General features: G+C 32.7%; 1 protein-coding gene across 14 annotated transcripts in view; it reads right to left on the bottom strand.

Annotated features, from left to right (window-relative positions):
* The window catches only part of SGCZ (sarcoglycan zeta), a 444,923-nt gene that overhangs the window by 21,757 nt on the left and 397,707 nt on the right, over positions 1–25,459 (bottom strand). For all 14 annotated transcript variants that reach the window (XR_011096329.1, XR_011096330.1, XR_011096331.1 and 11 more), the window contains one exon: positions 13,383–13,455. Coding sequence is in view for 11 of the 14 variants with exons in the window: in XM_068681532.1 (XP_068537633.1) it covers positions 13,383–13,455 (73 nt within the window). In the remaining 3 variants the exon portion in view is untranslated. The remainder of the gene's footprint in view (positions 1–13,382; positions 13,456–25,459) is intronic.

The following is a 25,459-nucleotide window of genomic DNA, read 5'->3' as shown; positions in this document are numbered from 1 at the left end:
CACTAAATCAGACTATTAAAAGCAAAGTTCACATAAGAGCAGAACATTAATTGTGGGTATCTATATATATTAAAAAAAAGCATACATAGGAAACATACATAGGAGCAGCAGAGAAATATGTATTTTGTACATGTTAAGCCTTTTTCTTTTCTTTCTTTCTTTTTTTTTTTTTTTTTTTTTTTTTGACACTGTGTAGGGAGAAGTTAATAGAAATTTTTTGTTCTTCGTTATGCCAGTGAAGAATTGAAATATAATAAATTATTTAACCATGAACATCAGTGTTTTTCAGGTGGGGGTCTAATGTGAACTTCTGATGGCTATAAGAAAGCAGAATTAAGTAATTAATAATTTAATTAATTAATTAAGATTTTCCTAAATCTTTTAGCAAACAAATGCATACGCTGGATGCAAAAAAACAACAACAACAAAATAACATTCAAAGAGAGAGCTTAGTTTTCATTTAATTTCTGTGGCAAGTATTAAAGAATGCTGCCCCTTACAAAATAACAGATAACTCCAATACAGAGAAACAGAACTGCACATCTGATTTCCTCTTACCAGCTCTGATTTTTTACCATGGCCATAAATCAAAAACACTTAATTATGTACAAATTGCGTATTGTACAACAAGCATTGTTTTGTTGTGGTGTGTCTAAAATGTGAGTTTGAACTTTGCTGAAAGGGTGAATGCAATGGAGAAAGCTGGTAAGTTTGTTCTATGAGAATTTAGTCAATGTAATCCAGTCAGCATACAATTTTGAACTGCACAGATCCTATTTCAGTAAACATAGAGTAATTTAGCACTCTAATGAAACAAACAGACAAAACCAAACCAAACCAAACTTACCAAAACAAAACAACCAAAAAACCCACAAACAAACAAACAAAAACCACAACAGGCATTTAGATACTGTTCCTTTCCTTACAGAATGTTTAGAAATTAGGTTTTTGAAAGTACTGTGTTGGCTTCATGAAGCTCTACCTTTAATTTCAAAGTAAATTGAATTGCATAAATAATAAATGATTAGATACTTCTATTCCATAATTTTCAGCAACATACTTTTGTGATTTATGAACTAATTTCCCAAATTCTTAATATTTCCCAGTTTTGGCTTCCATTTTGTAATAATGAGGATAAAACTGTTCTTTAGCTACATTTATTAGATCAAATTTATGCCATAAATATTTCTGTTTTCATAACAACCAAATCATTCTTAGACCTGTCAGAAATTTTCCAGCAGGAGGACAATAAAAACCCATTTAGGAATGTCATTCAATAAACTATAATTTTGTTTGAATAATATTTTTTTATTCTTTTCAAAACACAACAGTGTATAGTTGAATTGTTTCCTCTAGTTTCATCATTGTTTTTCATGAACTACATTAACTTAAATGACTTCCAATTTGTCTAAAATGAAGACATTTGGAAAACTAATTTCTGAAATTGAGAAGTTATTGTTTATAATATAAACTTATAGACTTATAGATACTCCAGAGAAGATGTTTCTTTTTCAGGCAGGATTTTTTAGCAATTTCCTGAAATCAAATAAATTGTTAGAAATGTCAGTGAATGGTTGATGATCAGAAAAGTAGTTCTAAAAACACTACTCATCTATTAGTAAAACTGAGCACCTGCATCTGTTTTACAGTAACTAATGTTTTTTTCTTCTCATTATTCTTCAGGTGATCTGCATCTCAAAAGTGACTTAGTTGTGCAATCTACAGTGTGCTACTGGAAATGCAAAAGCCTATATGATGAGAAATTATTTCCTCAATGTTTTGAGATAAATTATATTTGATATGCAGCTTCTTTATATTTTTGTCATATTTCTGAAAGCTTTAATCTCTATTTAAAACTTATTTTAACACTGGGCATTCATCTGATATTCATCCATCCAAGAAAAACTGCATTATTAGAACAGCATACCAAAAATTTGCTTTCCTTTCAGATTTACTGATGGCCTGTCTCAGAGGCATTTACTTCTGCAAGTGAATCCTATTTATACAATATTTCTTCCTGAAACAACAAATAGCTATGATGGAGAAAGTAACTAGTGTTATTATTAAACAGAAACTACAACACTAGGAAAGATGAAAAGACTTTTAAAACAAGTTTTTAAATAATATAATCTGTTAATTCTCTGTCAATTCAATGTGATGCATACATATCTACGCAGAGTGGAAAAGGGCTTTTTTCTTTTTAATTATCAATGGTTAATATGTGAAAAAAGATGAATTTCAGAGGATCAAAGCTGTATGAATTTGAGTTGAATTCATTAAAGTATTATTGCTAAAAAAGGAAACTTCAAATATTTTGAATATATTGCTTTGAAGGTATTAAAATATTTCTCATCAGAAATGCAGAAACATTTATTTTTCATTTGTTAATTTCTGTTTACAAGATGACCTAGATTGTATTAGAGAAAAATAATTAAAAAAAAAAGTAATTTTGGGTTTTAAGAAATATTTTAGATTTACGTCTTGCACATCCCTCAAACTCACAGGGGATATAATTAATCTATGTTAATTTTTCTCTGTTGGTTAGCAAAAGGTATTTCCTAAAATAGAAGGCAGTAGAAGATTCCCCTGTGCAAATGTAAATAATTTATTTGTTTCAAGTCTATCCAGTCCATGCTATTTATTAAAACGACTAATATGAACCTCTAGAAATCTGGAATTTATAATCAAAAAGGAGGATTAAAAAATATGCTGCCAACTAGAGAATGAACAACAAAGCAGGTGTCCATTTCCTCTATACTTCTATCTTGACATTTAAGGGTCAAGAAATATATCAATACTTCGAAGTATTTAATTTTTACATATGATGAACTTGCCAACATACCTTAGTGTTTTGATTTTTTTGTTTGTTGGTTGGTTTATTTTTCAGTTAGCATAGAAATCCTAACATTAAAAATATATATATATATATATTTTTTCAAATATAAAAACATGGAAAATCCACACATTGACTTAATAACTCTCTTGTAAATTTCTTTCAGTTAAAATAACTGTGAGACTACTACTCTTCTAGTCTTGTTTACTGTAGGTAAAGAGCTGTGGTGGATTGTGCGACGTGCTGCATAGAGGTAACACAAACAAAGAGAGGACACCAAGAAAAACCTCTTGTCCAAAACTCTACCTATCCCTCTTCCTGCTTCTTATTTGTAAAAGAACACTCCAGACCCCAAAACACCACAGAATCCTTTTCTCCATGAAATTTATTTGTTCCAAATTCGAATTAAGATTTTTTTTTTCAAAATAATTTTGAAAATGTAGTTTTCCAGGCCTCAAACAATTTTAAGTACTTTTTAATTTTCTTTTTTATTATTATGAAAAGAATGTCTGGTTGTCCTAATGCTCAAGGAAACTTTGAAGCCAAAAAGAGTCATTTAGTAAGACCAAGAGACCCTGTTCACTGAACATTGAGGGTGTCGGATAAAATTAGGATCTTCAGTCAGTCCATTTTCTGGAAAGTGTGCTGCATACTCCAAGAACGTATGCAAAGGATAACCAGGGACTTTTATGACCATGGTGACAAAAAACTTAGAAGCCATTTTTTATTAGATATTGAACTATTCAATCAGAGAATCCTTGATTATCTGCACTTGACATCACAATGGAAATGCTATTAAAATAAGATTTTTATTCATTCATTTCAATCTCATATTATTTATAAGATTATATATATATTTACGTGCCCTTGTATATATATTTATATATATATATATACACACCCATGTATATATATTTATATATATATACACACCCTTTTTACCATGTTTACTTGGTTACCATGTTTACATGATTAAAAGTATTTTTGATACATTTACTTCCTCCACAAGGTGCATGTGATTCACCGCTAAAAGAGTGTTTTTTGTTGCATTCCAATGTTTTTAACCAAATGTTTGTATTTTCAGGAGGAAATCAAGGTATTTATTGAAATGCAAGGGAAAGGGAAAATGTACAGGTCTCGGGAGTCTTTAATATTGTTCACTGATCATCAGATACCCTTTATCAAAAGGCAAAATTCTCATTTCTTCATGTGAAGCTCTCTTTATCTGGGAAACTAACCTTTAAGGGCACAATTTGGCTCTGTGTATTTTGTGACTTCACATACTTGAATAAGAGAAAGTTAAATAAATGTCTTACGGAGTAGGTAACAGCACAAACCAGTAAATGCCAACATACTTTTTTTTTTTTTTTCCAATATTTAACAACTCATGAACGATACACTTATAAAGAAAAAACCTTCTTGATGTAAATCAAAACAGCATTCAGTAAGCATTTGATGTTATGTTTCTGCTTTGCATGTCACTGACTGTGGCATGTGTCAGCATGACCTTATTATAACTCCTGAAATTCTCATTATTACAGAAATCATCACACTGGGCTCAAATCTGAGTTCTAATTGCCCTGTACATGGCACTGGCTTCAGTTCAGTGATCCTGAATCATCACAGCAACACCCAAAATAACAGAGTATTTTAATTTTATGTGACATAGATAAATCAGAAAAACAATTTCCTGACACAGGCAAATGCAGAATTGCATCTGAGAATATAAAAATGTTAGTTACCAAGGAGGAAAAGAAATGAATAAAATGGCACTGAAAAGTCTTATTCAGTGATGTTATTAAAGGACTAGAAAAAGTAAAGCAGCATCAAGGAAAGGTGAGAAGGGTTAGAGAGAGCAAATGTTTAAAGCAAGAGCTTGACAAAATAAACCGGTGATGTGAGGAAAGTTAAAGAGAACTTAATGTATGCTTGTTTCTTAAAGTGGGTGAGGCCATAGCCAGGAGAACCAAAGATAGGGAATGTATCAAAATCATTCCCTAGTGAAGTGATATTAAAAAGAAGTGATATTAAATTAAGTTATATTGATTAAGAAGTGATATTAAAACATTAAAAAATGAAAACCTAACTAGAATCTTTGATACTAAAAATTAATGCATTCCAGAGTTCACTAAAACTCAAACTTTTGAAAACCCAGACAATTAGCTGAAATGTAAGGATTAGAGTGTGAGCTTTCATTTCTTAGAGAAATGCTTTACAAATCTAAATTTTCAGGCTGTAGGACAAAGATCTGCATGTGAGACAAGCCTTGATAGTTCCTTAAGCAAATACATGAGAAAAGGACTCCTCATAGCTGTGACATTTTAGAGGTATCTCTACTCTACCCAAGGCATTCTCCTACCCATAATCTTCTTTGATTTTGTTCTGAGCTGAATTCCCTTCTATATGTGCCCTGCCATTCTGCTGCCCCTGAGTTTAAACATTATTACATGAAGTTTATTTTCTTTTCAGAAATAGTCCCATTACCTGAGTTGTCATTCAGAATGTATTTTCTTAAAATAGAAATCAATCTTGTCAGAAAGAGATAGAAGCAACATGCCCACAGATAATTCTCAAGTAGCTGTCAAGAGTAAGACCTGAACATAAAGAGCCTGGGAGAAGCTGAAAAAAACAAACATGGCTATTGGAACAACTGGAAACACATGAGAACTGGCTGACATATGATTTGGAAGCGACAACCCAGACCATCCTTACTTCTTGAATAGTATTTATTATTATTATTATTATTACTTCCCCCCAAAGCCTTATTAAGCCGATAGAAGTGGGTATAGTTTAGCTGAGGTAAACTGGACATAGCTCTGTTTCACATCTTGATGAAACTACATCTCATATGAAAAATTATTCTGCTGAAATTCCTTTGTTGAGTCAGTTTCAACCTTTGCAGATTATGCACAGCAGAAAGCTTGGACTGCACTCTCCAGTGGCTAGTTCTTGGACTGTGCTTGAACAGCCCAAGAACAAAACACCTCAGCTAAGAAAAAATATAGGAATTCACAAAAGGTTTGGTGAGTTTACTTTGTCACATTTTTAGGGCAAGTACCACTTCAGAAAGAATCAGAGAGAATATTTTAGCTTCAGCTATTCAAAATAGACTAGGTGTTTTACACTATGAAGGCAAATAGCTTTTTTTTTCTTTCTTTTTGGCAGTGAATTCTGTCTTCAAATACAACCAAAGATAGAATGAAGCCTGCAGGATAAGAAAAAATCCTTAATTCTTCTCTACAGCTTAGTCTACCTCTGAAGTTCTCTGTAGAATTATGGACGTAGGCAATAGTAGCTGTCTGCACTGCTAACAGTCTTATTAACTTTAGCCCCTATAACAATCCACCACACAGTTCCTCATTCTCAGGACCTTCCTTTTCTTATAACCAGCCTGTATGATCTTCTGATCCTTTGTCTCGCTCTAATATGGACAAGAACTCAAACCATATCCGTTGCACCCACATACACATTACTGCCCTGTGTACCATAACCATGACCTGACCATGAAGCAAGAAATGTCAGAGGCTAAGGGCAGTCTGGAGCCCTGTGTATACAAATGCACAAACTGGTGGCAAGAAATAATGGGTAATATCAGCTGACTTTTCTTATCAAAGCATGTTAGCATCTCTCCTTTAGTTAGGTGTTGGTTTGAAGAAATCACTTAGAAACTTAGGATCTTTGAGACTTTTGCCTTTACATCAAATACTGAGAAAACTGCTTAGCTGATTCATAAATTATCAGGGAGATGAGGAGAGAGGAAAGACAACAAAATTAAGAAATTTTGGTTTTGGGGAAAGTGGTTAAAGAGTGGCATGAAAAATGGAGATACTGTTGGGAAGGAGAAAAAGAACAAATAGAGTGAAAAAGTTTCTTGTGAAAAAAATACTTTAAAAAAAGACTAAGGAAATGAAATTTTGCCCAAAAGAAAAAATATAAACAGCCCTTTTTATTATTTCAGTAGTAAGCCTATTCACTTAAAATCATAAGGAAGACAGGAAATGAAAATATTATATCTGGTAGAACAGCAGTACTTGGCCTTAATGATATATAGTACAAGGTTTATGGAATAGAGGTAGTTTCTCAAATCAGAACTGCAGCAAGTTATCCAAGAGTATGCAGGTATGGTGGGGCAAGACAGCATCTGGTACGGAGTCCAAACCATTTCAGAAACAAGTTCTGGACTTACTAGCACCAGCCCCTTGGCATTAATGACCATTGTTCCATTACCATTTAAAAATTAGTACATGTACAACACTTCTACTTGTCATATCTCTGAAAATTAATACTTGAACAAAGTACATGCTTTCGTTTTTAGTCCTAGGCTGGAACAACATGGAACTAGAGTTTCCTGAACACATGATGGCAGCTTGGGCCTACAAGTGGTAAAACAGCCCTGGGGCAACTCTAAATGCAATGAGCCTCCTGGGAGCTGAGAGCTCTGGGATTTCAGGTGTCTCTGCTGGCCACAGTGACTGTCAGACCTGTGCTGTAAATGGAAATCCTCAGCTGCCTACACGCTGATCTCCAGACTGTAAAGTTGCTTTGTTACTTATTAATTCAGCACTGAGTGTATGCTTCCTGTTGCTCCAAGCTTTATATAGGTTTTGAGATAGGATTCATGGCATATTATTTTTATACTCATATATACTCATTTTATACTCATTTTATACTCATATATACTGTTAGCCCTGAGACAGCTATGCTCCAAGCCCACCTGTGTGTCCCTGCAACCACGGCATGGCATAATCGTAAAGCAAACACAATCCAGTTGCTGATAATAAAGGATTTTAGTTCCCTTTGAAAGGGTATTTCAGAATCTCCTGCATGTGAGAGGTAGAATGGGTATTTCTATCTAATACTGCATCTAATACTCCAAATCATACTATTGAGTTTCACTGTATTAACCTAGTGCTCAAGATCTTCTGATTGTCAGTGCTCCTTGTCAGTGCTTGTCTATGTACCTCCTTTTAGCAAAAAGACAGTTAATTAAATTTGGAAATAAGATCAGTCCTGAAGAAACCATCCTTGAAATCTCCCACCAGGCTGAAGGAAGGCTTTCAACAATACATACCTATTATATACCACTTAAAATTTCTTTAAATGTGCTCTTCTCTGTCTTGTCTTTTTATTTCTAATTAGATATGGCACTATATTAAATCCTTTATTCAGAATGTGGTAGGATGATTTACCTAATTTATGTTTGCATAAAGATATCTTATCAAGGGAAAAATATTTCTTTGGATTGGCACAACCTACCCACCTTATATTTCCCCCCAGTTTTTACTTATCTTCAAGCTGTTATTAATTCTTCTCTTTAAACAATCCTTCAAAATGATATTAAAAAGCATTGCATATTAGTGAGTCTAAAAGGTCTAGCCTTCTAGATTAGTCTTTTAGCCTATTTTTTCCATCCATTTCACTAAAAGTGCTACCCTTACTAATCCATCAGTCCCACAATGTCTGTTTTCCAATTTGAAAACTTTATAAATTTTGGCTACTTGACCTTATTTTTATGTCTAGTTCATGCAAAAATAAGGGACAGAGATTACCCAGCATCCTATATTAATCACATGAAACTCAATGAATTTTGCTATCTACAATGACAGCAATACATTCTTGCTTCATATCCCAGTTTCCATTAAAGCCTTTTCCCCTCTCCTGTGTCAAATATAATCATCCTCACTGAACACTAAAGCAAATTATTCTTCTGGTTTAAGAGCCTATTCTGTCTGCATAGTAATTATAACCTTTTACTTACTTGATTTCTTGCTTTTTATTTCAATATATTTTGGATTTTATACATAAATATAAAAGCATATAAATATATATGTTTATATTCTGTAAATTTTTAAATTGGTACTACAACCACCTCTATTTTTGTATGAACACGTACGTGGAAAAAAATGTATTTTTTCAACAGCTAGGCAACTGCTGTTTACAAATAAGCAAATGTATATTTCTACAATACACATGCCCAAACACTGAAATAACTATTTGAACACCAAACACAAAATCTGAAAACATAAATAGCAATTATTAAAAACAAATACTGAGAAAGTAGCTAGAACCTGAGGTCCTTAAAATTAACAGAGGAATAAAGTTTGGCTTTTTCACAGTACTTCATCTTTTCTTTTGAAAAAGTTTGATTTATTATTTGATTTCTAGGTAAAATAGACGAGCAGAGATCCTGTTCTTTTGTTACTCTCAGCCTGCTCTCAATTTATTGTCAGAATTACCTTCTGATGTATTCTCTGACTTCTGTTTTTTACAGAACTGATACTTTGTCCTATTAGTAAACTACCCCTAAAATGGAAGAGAAAAAAAAAAAAAAAAAAAAGGACCCTTAAAAATCATCAGGCATCTGAAACAGATGTTCTTGTTCTTTTGTGTTCTTGTCCTAAAACAGGATCCTAGTAGCTTGGGTGCTTCCTTGCCGCTTCGTCAATTTCCACCTCATTATGCCCAGCATTAGCTTGCAGGATTAGCTGATAGTCAATGGTATGAGAGGCTTGACAGAGAAGAGAAGAAAAACTATTAAATTTGATCTAGCAGTTATCCCCAGAGAACAACAACAAAGTAATTTACCCCCTTATTAAGGAGGTTATTCAGGGCAAAGTCATCAGCATTTAACTATTGCCTGCCTCTTTTGTGCATAGATATTACCTATTACTGCACCATGTTTTAATGTAGTATTAGCCTAAAACCAATATTTGGGGACCTATCATATTGACAGTTTAGTTTTCCTAACAGTGTTCTTATGAGAAAAGTTAGCAAGAGAAATATGAAGATTAAATTATTAAGATATAATTCATTTTCTTGATTCTAAGGCATGATTCTCTTATGCTGCTTATCCCACCTAATGAAAGTCAGATTTAATTATGTTTTAGGTTTTGAAACAAAAGGGCTTACCAGCTTTCAAAAAGGATTTTATAAAGCATTTTCTGAAAACAAAATCTTGCTAGTTATTATTTGGAAATGTAAGATAGGAGAAAGTTATGACCAAAGTGGCTGGGCACATAGATTTCGTTTTTACTCAAGGTATTTTCAATGCAAAATATTTCAAATGGTTCTCTGTATGAAGACCTCAAATTCTAGATATAGAACAAGGAGGGATAGAAGAGGCAGAGTTGTAAAAATTTGAAGATAATATGAATCTTTTTCTTTCTGGCTCCCTGTCCAGAACAGATTGGCCTAAAATTCCAGTACTTCCACCTCAAACACTATGAAATCTGTGTGTGTCTTTGTCCAAATTTTATACTTCAGTTTTATTCTTAATAATCAAGGTGGTCAAAATTCCACTTTTTAATTTCAGCAGTGAATTGTTTTATATATGACTATTTTGCAACATCTTTTTTTCCCTGATTAATATAATTATATAAACTATTTTATATAATGCTTATTTAAAAATAATTTTATTTTATAAAAATGGCTATAATTTAAACATACTCATTTATTGCTTGACTGCAAATACATACACTGATATGAAAAACTAAGGATTTTTTTTTGTATTTTAATGAACCAAATTATTTTGTCTTTCTGACCTGTATACAACTATTCACATGAGCCTAATACATTTGCATTCATGCACTGCACCTCTCTATCAAACTGCAATAATCTGTGCCTACTGAAAAAAATAATTTTAAAGCTCAGCAAATTCTTCTCTCCCAAGTCTCCATTAACTTCAAAAGTCCCGAGCTCAGGAAATGTTGCATTTGGGAAAAAAAGCTCTACAGAGCTTTATGACTGCCAGTATTAAATACTGGACATTTTGACTAAGATTATATTAAAATATTAAACAGTGCAGGACCTGGGCCAGAACACTGCAACTCAATCATCTAGGTGGTTTATTTATTTGTTTTTTATCAATTGAGAATCAGTTATGACTCTCCCAATTTGCAGGCTCCCTTCAGAGGATCACATGAGTCAAAGACCATTCCCACTCAGTATTTAAGATGCAACTATTCTGTTTTAGAGAAAAAAATAATTTTAAAATATCAATGTACTTGTATCAGCTCGGTCATAGGCCAGAAGATGGACCCTGACATTTTTTTGTTTCTGTGATAGGGGTAGACCACTGGGATACGTCATATTTAGGTTGATGACAGAGTAGTTTCAACATATTCTGCAATCAATTTAATGGTAAATTATTTCTTGCTGATAACACATTTAATATTAGCAAAAAAGCCATTCTATTTTGAGGTAAAATTAATGTAAGTCTTGAACTTTAAAAAAAAAAAAGTTACTTTTTTTTTTTTTTTTTTATCATTTCAAGTAAGAACTAGAATTTTCATAGGGATATATATATGGTCTGAGTGCCTAAGTGCATTTTATGGTCAGAAACAATCAAAGAAAGCTGCTATTATTTACAGTTCTTTAAAGTTACAAAAAATGTCTGTAGGTTACCTTCTAGAAAGATTCATGCCAAAGCCAAGAAATTTATGCCCTAGCAGTAGATGTCATCTATTTTAAAGATAAAAAGTTAAGAATTTTAAAAAAGGAGCATCACTAAATCCAAACACATAGCAGCACTTATGTACAAAAACTTCCAGAATTCAATATAGACGAAATATAGTAAGAATAAAATCACTTACACATACGCTAATGCTGCTTGACCAGACATAAAGTTTGTCATTTCATCTTTTTTTTTTTTTTTTTTTTTTTTTTAATATATATATATTTTTTTATTGAGTTGATTATTAATGAGAAGGCAGAAAGCTGAATGAAGATTCAGTAGAATTCTCATTAATTAAGTCCACTTTGGAAAAATGAGCTGAAGGAATTGTGAAGCTGGAAAACATTCAGCAGCAATGGGCATCAAGGTAATGAATAAAGCCAAAAGACAGGAGAGGTGAAAGTCTAAAATATAAGTTGCACAAGCAACAAGAGGTGATTTTAACACAAGTGAAGTCAATCCTGAAGACACAGGCTAATCTGTTTTACCATACTTTTGCATTTTTATACCATTATTTAAATATTAGAAATAATTAGGCAAAGAATGGTCTTCACATTCTTTTAAGTGAGACAAGTTCCAGCCTCTTCCTCAAAGTTTTGGGCCTCTCAGAAAATTTGTTTGCATGGACAACTTCCTGCACATGATTTCTGCAACAATCCTTACTGGTCTATTATCTTAAATACCTTTGCAAATATTAGGAAGGACATTTAACCAATATTTTCGTGCAGCGATTCACTGTAAACACTGCTAGGCAGGTACAGCACACTTCTGGTGAGAGAAACACAAGAGAAGACCTTTGATTTTCTGTGATAGTCATATATACTCATTATCCATCCATGTAGACTACAGTATTTATGCACATGCAAGCACTGCATGAAAAAGCTTTCACTGTACATTTTTCTAAATTGTATCTTTCGTGGTCTACAAAATCTAGTAAGTTTAAGACTTGATATTTTACTATTTATTTATTCCTCTACTTTTGTGAATACGGACAGCAAACTCTGTATTTTTATTTTTTTTTTTTAATTTGCAAAGGTAGACTCACTTGATAATGAGATTTTGAAGTGGATGCATGGAGTATTCAAAATCCAACAACCCAGAAACACCACTTAAAAAAAAGTTTATAGATATATTTTTCAATAACAGCTCATAGGAAAACAAAATCCGCATCAGATGAAATTAAACAGTGCTGTAGTCAAATAATCCTAAAAATGTTCCATATGTTCCTATTCTGAACACTGGTGAAAGTATATTTCTAAAGTGTTCTGCTACAGGAAGTGAGTCTTTCCAAGAAGTAATGTATTTTACACTTTGTGTGATAGAAGTTCATAGTTTTTTTTTTTGTCTAGTTAGAACAAATTGGAGTTTACCAGTGGTTTGGATACGTAAGAGTCATTAGGCAGACAGTGTTATCTACTATTTGCTTGTCCTGGTTTCAGTTAGGACAGAGTTAATATTCTTCCTAGTAGCTGGTCGAATGCTATGTTTTGGCTTAGGATGAGAAGAGTGCTGATAACATGCTGATGTTTTAATTGTTGCAGAGCAGTGCTTACACAAAGCCAAGGATGTTTCAGCTTCTCACTCTGTCCTGCCAACTGGTAGGCTGGGGATGAAGCAAGAGCTGGGAGGGGACAGACCCAGAACAGGTGACCCAAACTAGCCAAAGGGGATATTCCATACCATCTGACGTCATGCTAAACAATATATAGGGGTGTCCTATATATATACAGGGGTGGCTGGGGGGAGGAGGGCCAGAGTGCTAGGGGTTAGGCTTGGCATTAGTCAGTGAGTGGTGAGCAATTGCATTGTGCATCACTTGTTTTGTACAGATTATTATTATTAGTACTATTATCATTATTGTTATTATTATTATTGTTAACATTTTTTTTCCTGTCTTAATAAACTATCTTTATCTCAACTCATAGGCTCCACTGTCCTGTTTCTCTCCCCCATCCCAGAGAGGGAGGGCAAAGGGTGAGCGAACAGCTATGTAGTGTTTTGCTGCCGGCCGGGTTAAACCACAACATTGCTTTTAATCAAGACTTAATTCACTTTGAGAATACTTGATTTTAAAACAATTCTTTGAACAACACCTACTTGAGGTCTTGGGAAGGTTCTGCTCTGATATGGGGTGTCTCCACAGAGTGCCCAAACACTGCCCCTTCCGTGCCTAAAATACATAAATAAAATACAGTACAATTACTTTGAAAAATAAAAACACATTGAAATGTATGATCACAAATTGACATTTTTAGGATAAAATATCTGATTGAGTCCTTTGTCAATGCCCATCAGCGTTTCTTCATATTTGTGCTTGCATTTCTATGTCAAAGTCTGGACTGATCACTTGAGACTTTAGACTACTGCTTATCAGTAGTCTAAATTTCACATAAATTTCACATGAATTTCACATAAAAATCTGAAAACAGTTATACAACCAAACTTTTCAATGCTGTCTTGCCCGAACACTCATTTTAACACTGCAGACAGATTGCTTTTCTGATAAGGAAAATAATATAATTTTGTTTGAAAAAAAAAAGAACAAGAACACATTTTTAAAGTACCTACTCATTTTGACTGATGGTCATTTTGATTACTTAAATCAAGATCTCAAGCTTCCAAAAGTTTTGAAATACCAGTCTTCCTCTTGAAGTTGCTAGCCTAAATCTCCAAGAGTTCCAGAACCTCCTTCCATCAGCCCTTTGACAGCAATGCTTTTCAAAGAGACTTATTTGGACTTTTTTAGTGTGTGTGCTGGGGATGAATACCACCTACTGGGCATTCAAAATCTGAGACAGAGAAAAATGGGTTCCTATTTCCTAAGACTGAAATTATTCTCTAATGAATTTTAATTTCTATAACCAGACCCAAGCTGCATATGAAAAGTTCATATTTGTAGTTACATGACAGACTTTCCATTGAAAAAAAACCTTTTTGATTTAAGGCTCTGAGAAATATTCACTGAAATTATTTGAAAAAAAGGGCAAATTTCTACACAATTCATTTTTAGATGTAATGATTTTTTAAAGAGAACGACAATAAAAAAAAATAGTATACATATGATTACAGCAAGTTTTTTTTATTAAAGTAATAGAACACTCAAGAAAGTGACACATAGGGAATAACACTATAAAATCAGTATTTCTCTTAACTCTCAGACACAAAGACTGAACACATAACAGTCATTTATATCACTCAATTTCCATTGTATGGACAGCAATAGTCTACCTCTGCTGTTAGGCATTCAAATGTTACGAAGAACCACAGGCAGGAAAAAGCAGCACATCTTTATACCTAAAAGTATTCACAGAGGTGCTGTGTAGGATCTGCTTTTAAAACCTGATGTTCCCTTGCAGTTCTGATACCTTTAAGGGATAGGAGCAGCATGCCTCTATAGCCTTAATTTCTGTTACTCCAAACTGAAATCTTACCCCCATCCATAATGGCATGCAAAAAATCCCAGTGGACCTGAATACTGTGTATCAGCGGGTACCTCCAGATCACATTCACCTCTTTAATCAGCAGATTTAAATATTTTCAAGTCCAAGGACTCTTTGTATTTTTGAAGGTGGAAATGGGATATGAAGATGCAAAAAACCGCACAGAATATCAGTCTTATGAGAAGACCACAGCTGCAATATTTGGAAGAGCAGAATTAATACAAAGATGCATAAAACATTACTATAGTGATGGGTCAGACACTAAATCAATCAGAAGTGCCAAAGATAATATTAGGGAAAGACTAATAATAGAAAATAAATGACAGCTGGTTCTAAGCCAGTGTTAACATCTCCTATTTTCAGCAGCATTTCTTTAAAAAATTAGAGGATGTTTTCTTCCTTACAAAATTGAAATTTGGACAGAAAGATTATCTTGTTCAAGAAGATTGAAAATCTAAGCAGGTAGAGTTAATCTGATATAGTTAAATAAAATTTAAACCAAACCAGATGTGCTTCTTTTGCTACTTGAAGATGTATTTTTTTTTTTTTTCTCCACACACCCAAAACTGCAGGTATAACTGCTTTTGTATTAAACACTTTATGCTCAAAAATATGCTATCAAAAAATAACAAGGAAGAACATCTCCTTTTTACTTTACACTGGAAGGAAAGCAGGCATATATAATTCTCTCATATTTAGGAAGGAAAGTGAGAAATATCAACCAAACAGAATTTACTGACATGTTTCAAGCAGTAAAGTAACAGGATCAAGAAAAATGGAAAGAAACTATATAGAAAATGGGAGACATGTAAGCTTTTTAAGCATTACTTAAAAATACAAAACAGAAGAGAAGCTACAGGAAGGTATTATTTAATTTATTATATAGCAACTTTATATTGCTTTGATGAGAAGTTAGATCACGTTATATACTGCTTAGGAAATGGTGCTAGAAAAACTTTTTTTGTGCATATTTTTATATATAACAATAAAAATCAGGATTCAAAATGAATAGCATGTTGGTTTTTTTTTTTTTTTTTTTTTTTTTGTTTGTTTGTTTGTTTGTTTTAATGAAAGATACGTACTGTAGGTACTTAATCACTTTCAATGTTAAAATGTTTAATCACTTTCAATGTTAAAATGTTTATTTTTTTACAGATGATAAGACAAATAATTGTAATTCCTGACCTACAGAATCATAACCAAGACCTACTTTGAGATGACTGGAATTCTAGACAGAGACAAAGGTAAAAAAAAAAAAAAAAAAAAAAAGAAAAAAAAAAAAAGACTTGAACCTTCAAGCCCTTTCAAGTACAGCTCAAAAGGAAGTAGTCAGGGAACTGAATTCAAAGGAACATGAGTTAGAATGGATAGCTATAGAAAGTGAACCTTTCAGAAGAAATAAAATAGCAAGGGCAGTGAGTACGTGTAAAGGATGTAAAATCAAAAGTGAAAGTGTAACTGAATAAAATTACTCCCACCTCCAGCTTCCAGTGGAAAAGAATGAGTTAAGTAAAGACTTCACTAAGGAAGAAGCATCTGTGAAGACAAAGTCTTGGTCAAAGAACAACAGCCTCTATAATTTGCTGGATAAATCTCAGGAAGTAACATCAGTCAGGCAAAAAGGCCAGAAGTGTATTTATAGAGAAACCTACTTATGCATAGCAGATTTATAAACACCAGACATCTAAAATACACTTTTTTGACACAAAGCAGATCAAAGTAATCCTTTCAGCCCAAGCAATAGTCACACATTTCCACCAAAACTGAGAATAAACGTATATTCAGAATTCAGAGACCAATATAAACTACTCATTCCTGCTCCATTTACTGGTTACCGAAATTCAGCCTTTGGGAAATGATGAGTTTCATAAAATCAATGGAAATACAATGTTGATACTTGGTACTGGATTATATTAATTTACGTATGCGCACACTGAGAAAATTTTGTCATTTACATACATCTAACAAGCAAATGATCCTTTCTTGATTTATGAGTTAGCTCACAGAACAACACTGGTACTTTTTAGTGACTTAATAACTGACTGAAATAAAATGACCAGCACCCAAGCATATTGCAAAAAGAATACAAGCTAAAGAGTTGATATGCCAAGAATCAAATACTAGTAAATTATTTTGCTGAGAATAATCAACCATATATTAGCATTATCCCACTCACATTCTTCTTGCAAGAAAATCACCTTAGATGCACTGACAATGAATTTGCATAGTATTTTGATGTGCACAAATTATGTAGCACTGCAGCATCACAGGCACAGTTGAATCTTATTGCCTTGATCTTTCCCTAGGCTTTTCAGAAACGTCAAGTAACAATACAATGAAGTATTACGATTATGCAAGTGTTAGGCTGTAATGCCAATTTGTCCTCTGAGTTACAGTGTTTAAAGAAGAATTTGTAATATTTTTTTTTTTTTTATCATTTTTGAGGCTTGCCATTTAACTCATTGTAAATTCATTAAGTTAAAGCATCCAAAGGTTTCACAGAGAAATATGAGTAATTAATCAAGATTGCTTTACCACTGCAGAGACCTTGAACACATAGACTTTTTATTCTAAGAGTTTAATTCCTATTAAAAATTAATAATTAATTAATTCACCATGTGCACATAGCTAAAAGTGTCTTTGTGGGATTAGCTAGCCACTGTTCAACACTAAGACCTTGGAAAGGTTGACCACTGCCAGACTGAAAAAAACAAACACAAAGGCATTTGTCTAGACATATCAATGATCACAGAAAGACCACAGAAAATATTTATTTATTTATTAAAAGCCCAGTTATTATAAATTATATTGGGCAGATTAGAGACCTAAAGGAGTTAGAATGCAGTTTCTGGACCACACATTAATTGTGCAGCTCTTCAAGGCTTTCTTTCTTTTTTTTTTTTTTTTTAAAAAAAAAAAAAAAAAGGAGGGGTGGATGAGATGGGAATGTAATTTAGCTAGATACTTGTATTAAAAAAAGCATGATGAAACTGGATTTTTCCTAGGGAGGAATACAGAACTAAAATGAAAGAAGTTAGGTTATTTTGTGGAAACACAATTGGCCTGGTTGTTGGGTTTTCAGTCTTGCAGAGTCTCTCAGAAACAAAACTGTCTAAGGCTAAAATTTGAATTTATGGTATTGATATGGCCACATAGGAATTATAATACAAGCAGGAAGTTGACTAGATGCAGCTGTTTATATGTAGACTAAAACATGAGCATTGAAGGCTTCAGAGATAAATCATTATTTAAAAGTAATTTTTGAAATGAATGATTTAGATTCATTACTCAAAGACCTTGAACATTACAAATGTTTGATGAGTATTTTTCACATGGCAACATTACCAGAGTAAAGACGTTCTAAGCCTTTCATTTTGGTAAGAAATGTGACTGACTTCCTTGATATATTAAAATTCTGTATCTTCAGTGTAATAAATTTTGATCGAAGCAAATCCAAACTCCAGTAAATGCTTGAAAAATTGAAACAAACATTTATCTTCTCAAGTCGTGGTAACTTGCAAGGAGTACAAACATTTGATACACTGTTTAATAGTGATGTACAGTTAAGACTCCTCCTACGTAGATGTTGCAAAGCAAATAAAACTGGATTATGCCTATGTGTTCGTTAACTCAAACATTTACTTGCTTATAGGTCCAATATCCCAAATCAATGTTTTGCATAGTTTACTATGCTGAAAAAGTGAATCAATTTGAAAAAAAAATAAATAAATTTGAACTGAGCATAGGAGTAACATAATTAAATTAATAATTGGATATGAATATTCTAAATACTACTTCCTGGATAAAAAGAAGTCATTATAAAATAAAACTGCTGTGAATTAAAATTGAGTATTTCTTCAAAACTGTAATGAAACTGAAAAACATAATTGAAAACCAAAACAAATAACAAGTTTTAAAAAACAATTTTCATGACATCGACTTTTTTCCCATAGAGTACAAATCAGAGAAAAATATTAAAATAAAAATGATTAACAATATTCTGCTTGAATTGATAGTCTCCCTGAAAAGCTACAAAAGCTATATGTAAATGAATAGATTTAAACCTTACATTTTAATTTCACAGCAAATAACTACTAAAAAAAAAACCATGTTTTCCTAAATATCAATGATAGTCTATTATCATTGTATTATTATTAGTCAATTAGTCTATTATCATATAATTTGTCTAATTAGTCTATTATCATAGTATTATTCTTTTTTTTTTTTTTTTTTTTTGTAAAATGGTGTAGATAATTCAGGGTTCACAATAGTGGGAAGCAGAATAGAAAATGTCCTTGTCAACATTCAAAAACTGAATTTTAATTGTATTATTTTTGTAATTAATAAATCAAAAAGGGAGACTGTATTTCCACTTGGTTTTAGAAGACAACACTAGGATTTGGAAAACCCAGACTTATACTATAATGAATACTTAATTCAAATTAAATTTTATTAATAAATTTATAAATTTAGTATTTAATTCAAATACTAAATTCAAATTAAATACAAATTAGAATAGCTGTTTCCTTGATGAAAAATTAATGAATCAATCAATGAAAGAGAGGACAATCGAACAGTCAGTAGCTTGATAACCAGGGTACTCAACTAGGATGTGAAAGAATGGGACATGAACTTGCATCTCCCAAGTACAAAATGAAGACTAACTTCAAGACTAACTGAATTACCTTATCATTTCATATCATTTTTTACTACAAGTAAAGTGTCTTGCATTTGTACAGAATGCTGATATTCCATAGATGATATTCCATAATTAAATGGTTTGATTTTGAAAAGTACAAAGCTCAGAGGAATTTATCAGGAGTTCCTCTGTTATTTCTAAACATCTCATTAGTTGCCCTAACTTAGGAGTAGAAATGATTTATATTTTGTCTATAGCCAAAAATGAGAAAATGGTATCTCTAGGGTTTAGTTAACTACTGATACTGAACCGAGACTAGAACACCAATTTTCCCAACCTAATTAAGCTTTTGCTTTTAACATTTGATCTTCAAGACACCTGAATTATATCTACATTGGAAAAGCTTGGTTGGAAATCTCACTTTAAATATATCAGAAGTCATCTAAGTCACCCTTAAGTGTTAGAACTGATTGATGCTTATATATGCTTATACAGATATTTAGGGTGTTCAAGGAAAGGTTGGACTTGACGCTTAGCAGGTAATATTGGTTGTAGGGTGGACCAGATGATCTGGGAGGTCTTTTCTTAATGATTCTGTGATTCTATGATTCTATTTTAGTGGTAACTGCTTCATGCCATATCTGGTATTCAAGACAAGCCTAAGATGCACTTAATGAATTTTGAAGTCACCACAAATATATGTTAGGACTGCACATATATCTGCAATTATATAACCAATTTTGTAATAAAAAATAATTATGATTTTATTAAACGCTCAAAATTAGCTGCAAAACTCCCAACTGTTGGATAAAGAATTAGAAATTTTTTTAAGAACTTCAAAGCCTAAATTTTGTTGTTTTGTAACATGTAATTTTCAGCTTGTTTGGATATCATGCTATCTATTACAGGAGCAAGCTTACCTCAAATGTTTAGAGTTACATATCCTTACATGCAAGGACTGTGAATCATCTGTTTTATTTTTTAAACGTAATTCTTCTTATCTTGTGTAATCACTGGTTCTTTCTGATTTCAGGATATGTAAGATTACATCTCATATATTCAATAATTTTAACAGGGTGAAAAAATATGATCAAACTTATGATTTTATTCTGTGTTCCCAGACTTTGCCTGCCTCTGTCCTTTCTTATCTCTTTATCTCTTTGCATGAAAGAAGTGTACAAAAATGACCATAACCTTTCAGGTGATTGTTTTACCACCATTTTCTACTCCAGAAAAATTATGTACATTATGTCAGTGTATGTGCCGATGACTGTTTTCACTTTTGGCATTTTGTCATGGAACTTTTGAACTAGAAAGTTTTGTCTGGTGTCTGTCTTCTCTCAGTTTGCAGAGAGAAATGATGCTATTTCTGGAAGCTCTTAAGATCTGCAAAGAAAATTTGAAATTCTTAGTTTAACCTGAAGGAAAACCTATTTTCAAGATAGATAGTTTCAATGTTTCAAAGGAATATAGCTATCAGAGAAAATTCAAGACGTAAAGCAATCTTTGTTTTCAGGTAGATGAGCTATACAGAGCTATACTCACTTCACATTTTTAGTATTTTGATTATTGGCTTTGTCAAATATATACCTATAATCTCTTTAGAAAATATGAAAAGATACATATATGAGAAGAACCTGATCAACACCCGTGAAGCTGACAGATGGAATATCCCAAGTCATAAATCAATGCTTTTTCAGATACAAGGATCATTTTTACTGCATGGATAACTCATCTTAGCCTATTTGTGTGGGAAAGGACACAAACCTGGATTGCCATGTGACAATTAGATCTTTGCAATTAGGCTTTATGCCTTGCATCTAGGCTTTATGGTGAGATCACAAATATCTGCTGCTTTTTTGTCTGAGGACCTAGAACAAATTGCCAAGGTAGGCTCTGACAGACAGGTGATATTCATACATAGTGATACTAAAAGCTGGAATGTGAATTCCATATTCTATTTCCTGTCTGCCTTCCTGTCGGAAGTAAACAGAATTTCAAAGGCAGCAGATATCACAACGTCAAATACTTAAATGATATTATCCCAGTATCTATAAGATTTCTGTATTTCTCAGTGTTTCGACCTTCCATGATAATTCTGCTTTTCTGAAATATTAGCACTATCTACTAACAAGTGAGATTTTATGTTCTATACTGGGGTTTCAAAAACCCAATCTCAAGATTTTGGAATCTACATTGCATAATGTGAGTGTGACTACAACATCACCAGTTTTCTAATTGTCACACAGAGATTTGATAGACGAATATAGAAAACATGCTGAGGAAGAACATTTTCAAAGAAAGCTTACATGCAATAATATGCCTTTGCTTCTTTTCTCTACCATTGCTGCAGCATAATGAAGAATTGTTATGATTATGTGATAATTACTGCTGCATTCTTACAATTTACTTGGGTTTTATTTATGCAAAGGGAAACCACAAAACAGTAGGACTATTATCGAGATTTTTAAAATAGATCTATTATATCATTTTTACTGTATAGCAATTAGGATGCCATTGATAAATTATAATCAAATATTTAGATAAATACATTTGTTTACCCTCTAGAGGGCACTAACACACACAGAAAAAGTCTATCATATACAAGTATATAGTATGTATTTAAAAAGTCACTGTAGAAATGCCTTTAAATATTTTTGGATTCATGAAAAAAATAAAACATGAGAAGAAATCATATAAACCTCACACATATTTTTGTAATGCTGAAATGGAGATGCATTTATATAACGCATTTTGTGCCTGTTAAACCAAATTGAAACAAAAGTGTTAGTACCTCCCATTACTGAAAGTCATCTTGTGTTTTTTGTTGTTGTTGTTTTCCCAAATATGAGAATATGAGAAATAAAATGAAGCTATAACGTCAGTTCTTCACAAGGTTGTTAGGAAGTTTCTATTTGATATTGCCACTACTTATCTTAATTATCACCTATTACAACTGCATTTTTATTTTTTTTCTTTTCCCCACACTTTATTAATTATCTGGGTTCCTCTCTAGAACAGTACTCAGTTATATATATAATAGCACATTATAGCTTGGCATTCCTAGAGCAAAATTGTAAATGTGTTTACTGCAGTTTTAAAAAGAAATTCTGTATATATGAGGGAGATGGTGAATGCACAACAATACTTTTGTCTCTTAGGAATATTCTCACCTTCAAGTTCACATAGCAGTTAATTTAGCAACAAAATGGATGCAGATGTATTTCACCTCTTAACTGCAATGACGTTTGTATGTATGATCTCTATTTGTCACCAGAAAGACAACATGCTTTATGCAAGTAAAGGGCAAGATATTATAGCATGTTACATTATGCTAAAGCTGGCCAAAATAAACATCTTTTCTCAAAGTAAGACACAACAGGTTTTGAAGGCAAGAACCACAAGAGAGGCGCTATGTACCTTACAGAGGCTGTGGGAAGAGGGTTTATGGTAAGTTTTACTTACTACTAGGTCTACCACTCCATATTCAAGATTGGACTGACCTTGTCACAGAGTAATTTGTCAGTGTTAGTCTCAACAGTCACCAAGGAGCAGTATTAGGAATCTGATTACAACCACAATTCAGATTACCCAGCAAGCCTCAAAACAGCCAAGCTATGTCATGACTCTTGTGGCATAACCCTAGGCTAGTGTTTGCTCTTTTACTGTTGGTGAGTCAAAAGAGACTCAAAAATCACTCTGCAATACACCTATCATAAATTCACCAGAAGGCTTAAGCATTTTTAATTGCCTTGCTGCTAAGCAATGTCTGGCAAAAAGCACAGAAGGGCTTAATTTCTGCATTAAAAATCTGTGTGGTCAGCTGCCAGAGAAACCTGTTGCTCATATCCTCTTAGAAACCAAGCTGCATTATATTCAGGTGCTTTCAGAATAGAATACTGAACACCAGGCACCACCAGGACTGTCAGGTCTATGGAACAGAATGTCAGGCAGTTTGACAGCTGTCTTGAAATCACTTTTTTTTACTTTAGCTTTTTTTAAGTTAAAATTACAGAAATAACATATTTCCTATGTCCAGCTATGAACAAAAGACCACATTACAGATAGTTTAAGAAACAAAAAGAAATCCTTTCTTAATTTGCATGTTCTTCAGACCATGTCTAAGAGTTATTTTTCTGCTTTATTCAATTAATTATTATAACGATTAGCAATCCAGTCTTCCAGCTCTCACTGATAAGATCCTCATTTGGAAAGACCTCTGTTCTTATATGTTTAAATCTTCCAAATAAACGTATTTCCTTTAAATTCAATCTTCCTGGTCCTTTACTCTCACTCTGCCCTTCAGACATCTTAGCACAGTAAATAGTGTTGTTGATTTTTTTTTTCTTTTCATCAGGGTACTCACTCTGCCCTTTTCCTTTCAAAGGTTTTGTATCAAAAGTTCCTCTTAATGTCTATGCTATTTTTTCACATAAATACTTTTCCATAATGAAATTGTTCTGAGAAACTTCTAGTTTAGCTGTCATAAAGAAAAAAAAATTCATTAAAGGTTTAAGTTCAGAAGCTCTAATTGGTTTTCAGCTTTCATCCTAAATCTAAATATAAACTGGGTAGGCAAGACCAAGAATTAAAGTGAGAAGAAAAAAACCTGCAACTATAAAAAGCCTGAAAACAATCCTGACAGCTCAAACATGAAACAAACTCGTTGATAAATATTCTTTCTGCACAGTATGCTTTATCTACTGGGTTTTCTCTACTCCACACTGTGAGTGCAAAAACAAATTTAAAAAATCGTCCATCATTTGGTAATTCTACTAAGATAAAAATAGCAAAAATAATGCAGCTGGTTTGCTTGATATGAAAATAAATATTTCAAGAAAAAGTGTTTCCCTTTGATGTTTAATGAGAAAAGACTTTCAGATGAAACTACCAACTCCAACTCATGCTTTTGACCATAAACTAGGAAAAGAAATTTTCAAGTAAATCTAGCCTTCTGCTACCACCAGTATTTTGCTTTGTTGATCTTGGATACATCTCATGTCTTGGTATGTGGTATCTTGGTACTTTGAAAGCTTTACATGTACTGTATCTAGACCGTGGACAACCGTAACACACTTTCTTTGCAGAAAGTGATGCAGAAAAAGGCCATGAAAAGAGCACTATTTCTAGTTACACTGTAAGCGATGTAAGCTATGGTACTTGCCTGTCACTTTTATCACACTATCAGATTGTTTTTGGAATGAGGATGGGAAAAATCTTAAGGGAAACGTCTCCACTTGAGCTAAATGACATTTTGGAATTTGTAAAGAAATAAGACTGTCTGGAAGAACTGGAAGACATTTTTGTGTGCATGAGTGTATGTGTTATGCACAATTGTACAATATGAAATTATAATTTTAAAAAGACAAAACTTTTGGAAAAAATAATAAAAATTAGAAATGATGGACAATGAAATGAATGAGAATGCCTTTTAGGAATGTGTCAAGCATAAAATATATGCTACTAGATTCATTTATAAGCACAGCAGAAAAGTAAAAGATAAATTATCTGCAAAGAATTTAAATACTTAATAGGAAGAGGTCTTTTTTAAATTATTTATAAATTTAAAAAGAATGGGAATGATAATTACTGCAGAAGGAAAAACCAAGTGACTCAATAAAATCTCAGCCATGATCCAAGATCCTAACAGCTATTTATTACTCCAGTCTTTCAATGTTCCTCATTGTTTTTTAGCTTCAGTGTACAACTCATAGGACCAAAATTCATTCTACACATGCATTGTAGGATCAGTGTCAGAATGCTTGCAGATTCAAATCCAAAGGATAGACAATGGAGTTCTGGAAAAGGTAAATGTGTTCATATCAGTGAGATAATTAAAATGACATACCATGAGTGAGAAAAATGTATAACAACCTGTGTCATTCATAGTTGCTACAAAAAGCAAGCAAACAAACAAACCAACAAACAAAAAAAAATAGCAAACCTGCAGAAATACAGACTAGTTAACTGATGAGTCCAGTCTAAGTACAAAGCTCTGATTAACTTAGAAGTCAATTTAATTCATTTGCTCAAGGCTCATTCTTGTTTCTAAACAATTAAGAGGAAAGCCCTAAACTGATGTCAAGCTCCAGGTT

Source organism: Anas acuta, chromosome 4 (genome assembly GCF_963932015.1).
Source record: "Anas acuta chromosome 4, bAnaAcu1.1, whole genome shotgun sequence".
Taxonomy (NCBI): Eukaryota; Metazoa; Chordata; class Aves; order Anseriformes; family Anatidae; genus Anas; species Anas acuta.
Note: the sequence above shows the minus strand (reverse complement) of the source record. Positions and strands in the feature narration are given on the sequence as shown.